The 705-nt window shown below is 58.6% G+C and overlaps 1 protein-coding gene across 1 annotated transcript in view; it reads left to right on the plus strand.

The window, feature by feature from the left end:
- Positions 1-705, plus strand: part of ACA1_375070 (uncharacterized protein) — a gene marked incomplete at both ends in the record, with an annotated part of 1570 nt that overhangs the window by 428 nt on the left and 437 nt on the right. Inside the window, 4 exons of the mRNA XM_004334373.1 lie at positions 28-87; positions 184-271; positions 352-529; positions 597-661. Of these exons, the coding sequence (XP_004334421.1) occupies positions 28-87; positions 184-271; positions 352-529; positions 597-661 (391 nt within the window). The remainder of the gene's footprint in view (positions 1-27; positions 88-183; positions 272-351; positions 530-596; positions 662-705) is intronic.

Raw genomic sequence — 705 nt, forward strand, 5'->3', positions numbered from 1 at the left:
TACTCGCTGGGCGTCATTTTCTGGGAGCTCCTCACCAAGGAGCGCTTCTTCGGCCACGTCAAGTTCATGTCCATACTCGAAGACATGGTACAATTTACACACCACCACCACCACCACCACACGCATCATTCCACGCATTCCTGGTTGTAAATGTGTGCGCTCACTCGACACTCGGTCCCACAGGTGAAAGAGGGCCAGCGTCCCGCCATTCCCGATTCATGCATCCCCTCCTACAAGCAGCTCATCGAGCGCTGTTGGGCTCAAGTGCCTGGTACGTCCATGCAAGGCCGGCCTTACATTCATTTAATGTGTGCGTGCGGAGCGGGACTGATGAGTGCGTGTTGGCTGTAGAGGAGCGACCGTCGTGCAAGGAGATCGTGGAGCGTATCAACGCTATCATCCAGGGCGTGTGTCCCGACATCGCCACCTACGACGCCGACGCCGACGCCACGTTCAAGGCCAAGCTGGAACGCGAGGCCGAGCTCCGACTGCGGCACGACAAGCAGCTCAGGCAGAAGCGACAACAAAAGTACCCCCTTCTTGCGCTAAGTCAACACAACATTTGCTAATATTCATCGACACGCGACTGTTGGCAGAGTGCGAGCTGCGCAGCGGGTCAACGTCAACGTTCGGGCCGTGGGCGCTGCAGAGCCGAAGACGCGTGTGCTGACGCAGTCGATCAAGGAGCTGGCGGCGTCGCGCTGC

Source organism: Acanthamoeba castellanii, assembly GCF_000313135.1.
Source record: "Acanthamoeba castellanii str. Neff unplaced genomic scaffold scf7180000084679, whole genome shotgun sequence".
NCBI lineage: Eukaryota > Discosea > Longamoebia > Acanthamoebidae > Acanthamoeba > Acanthamoeba castellanii.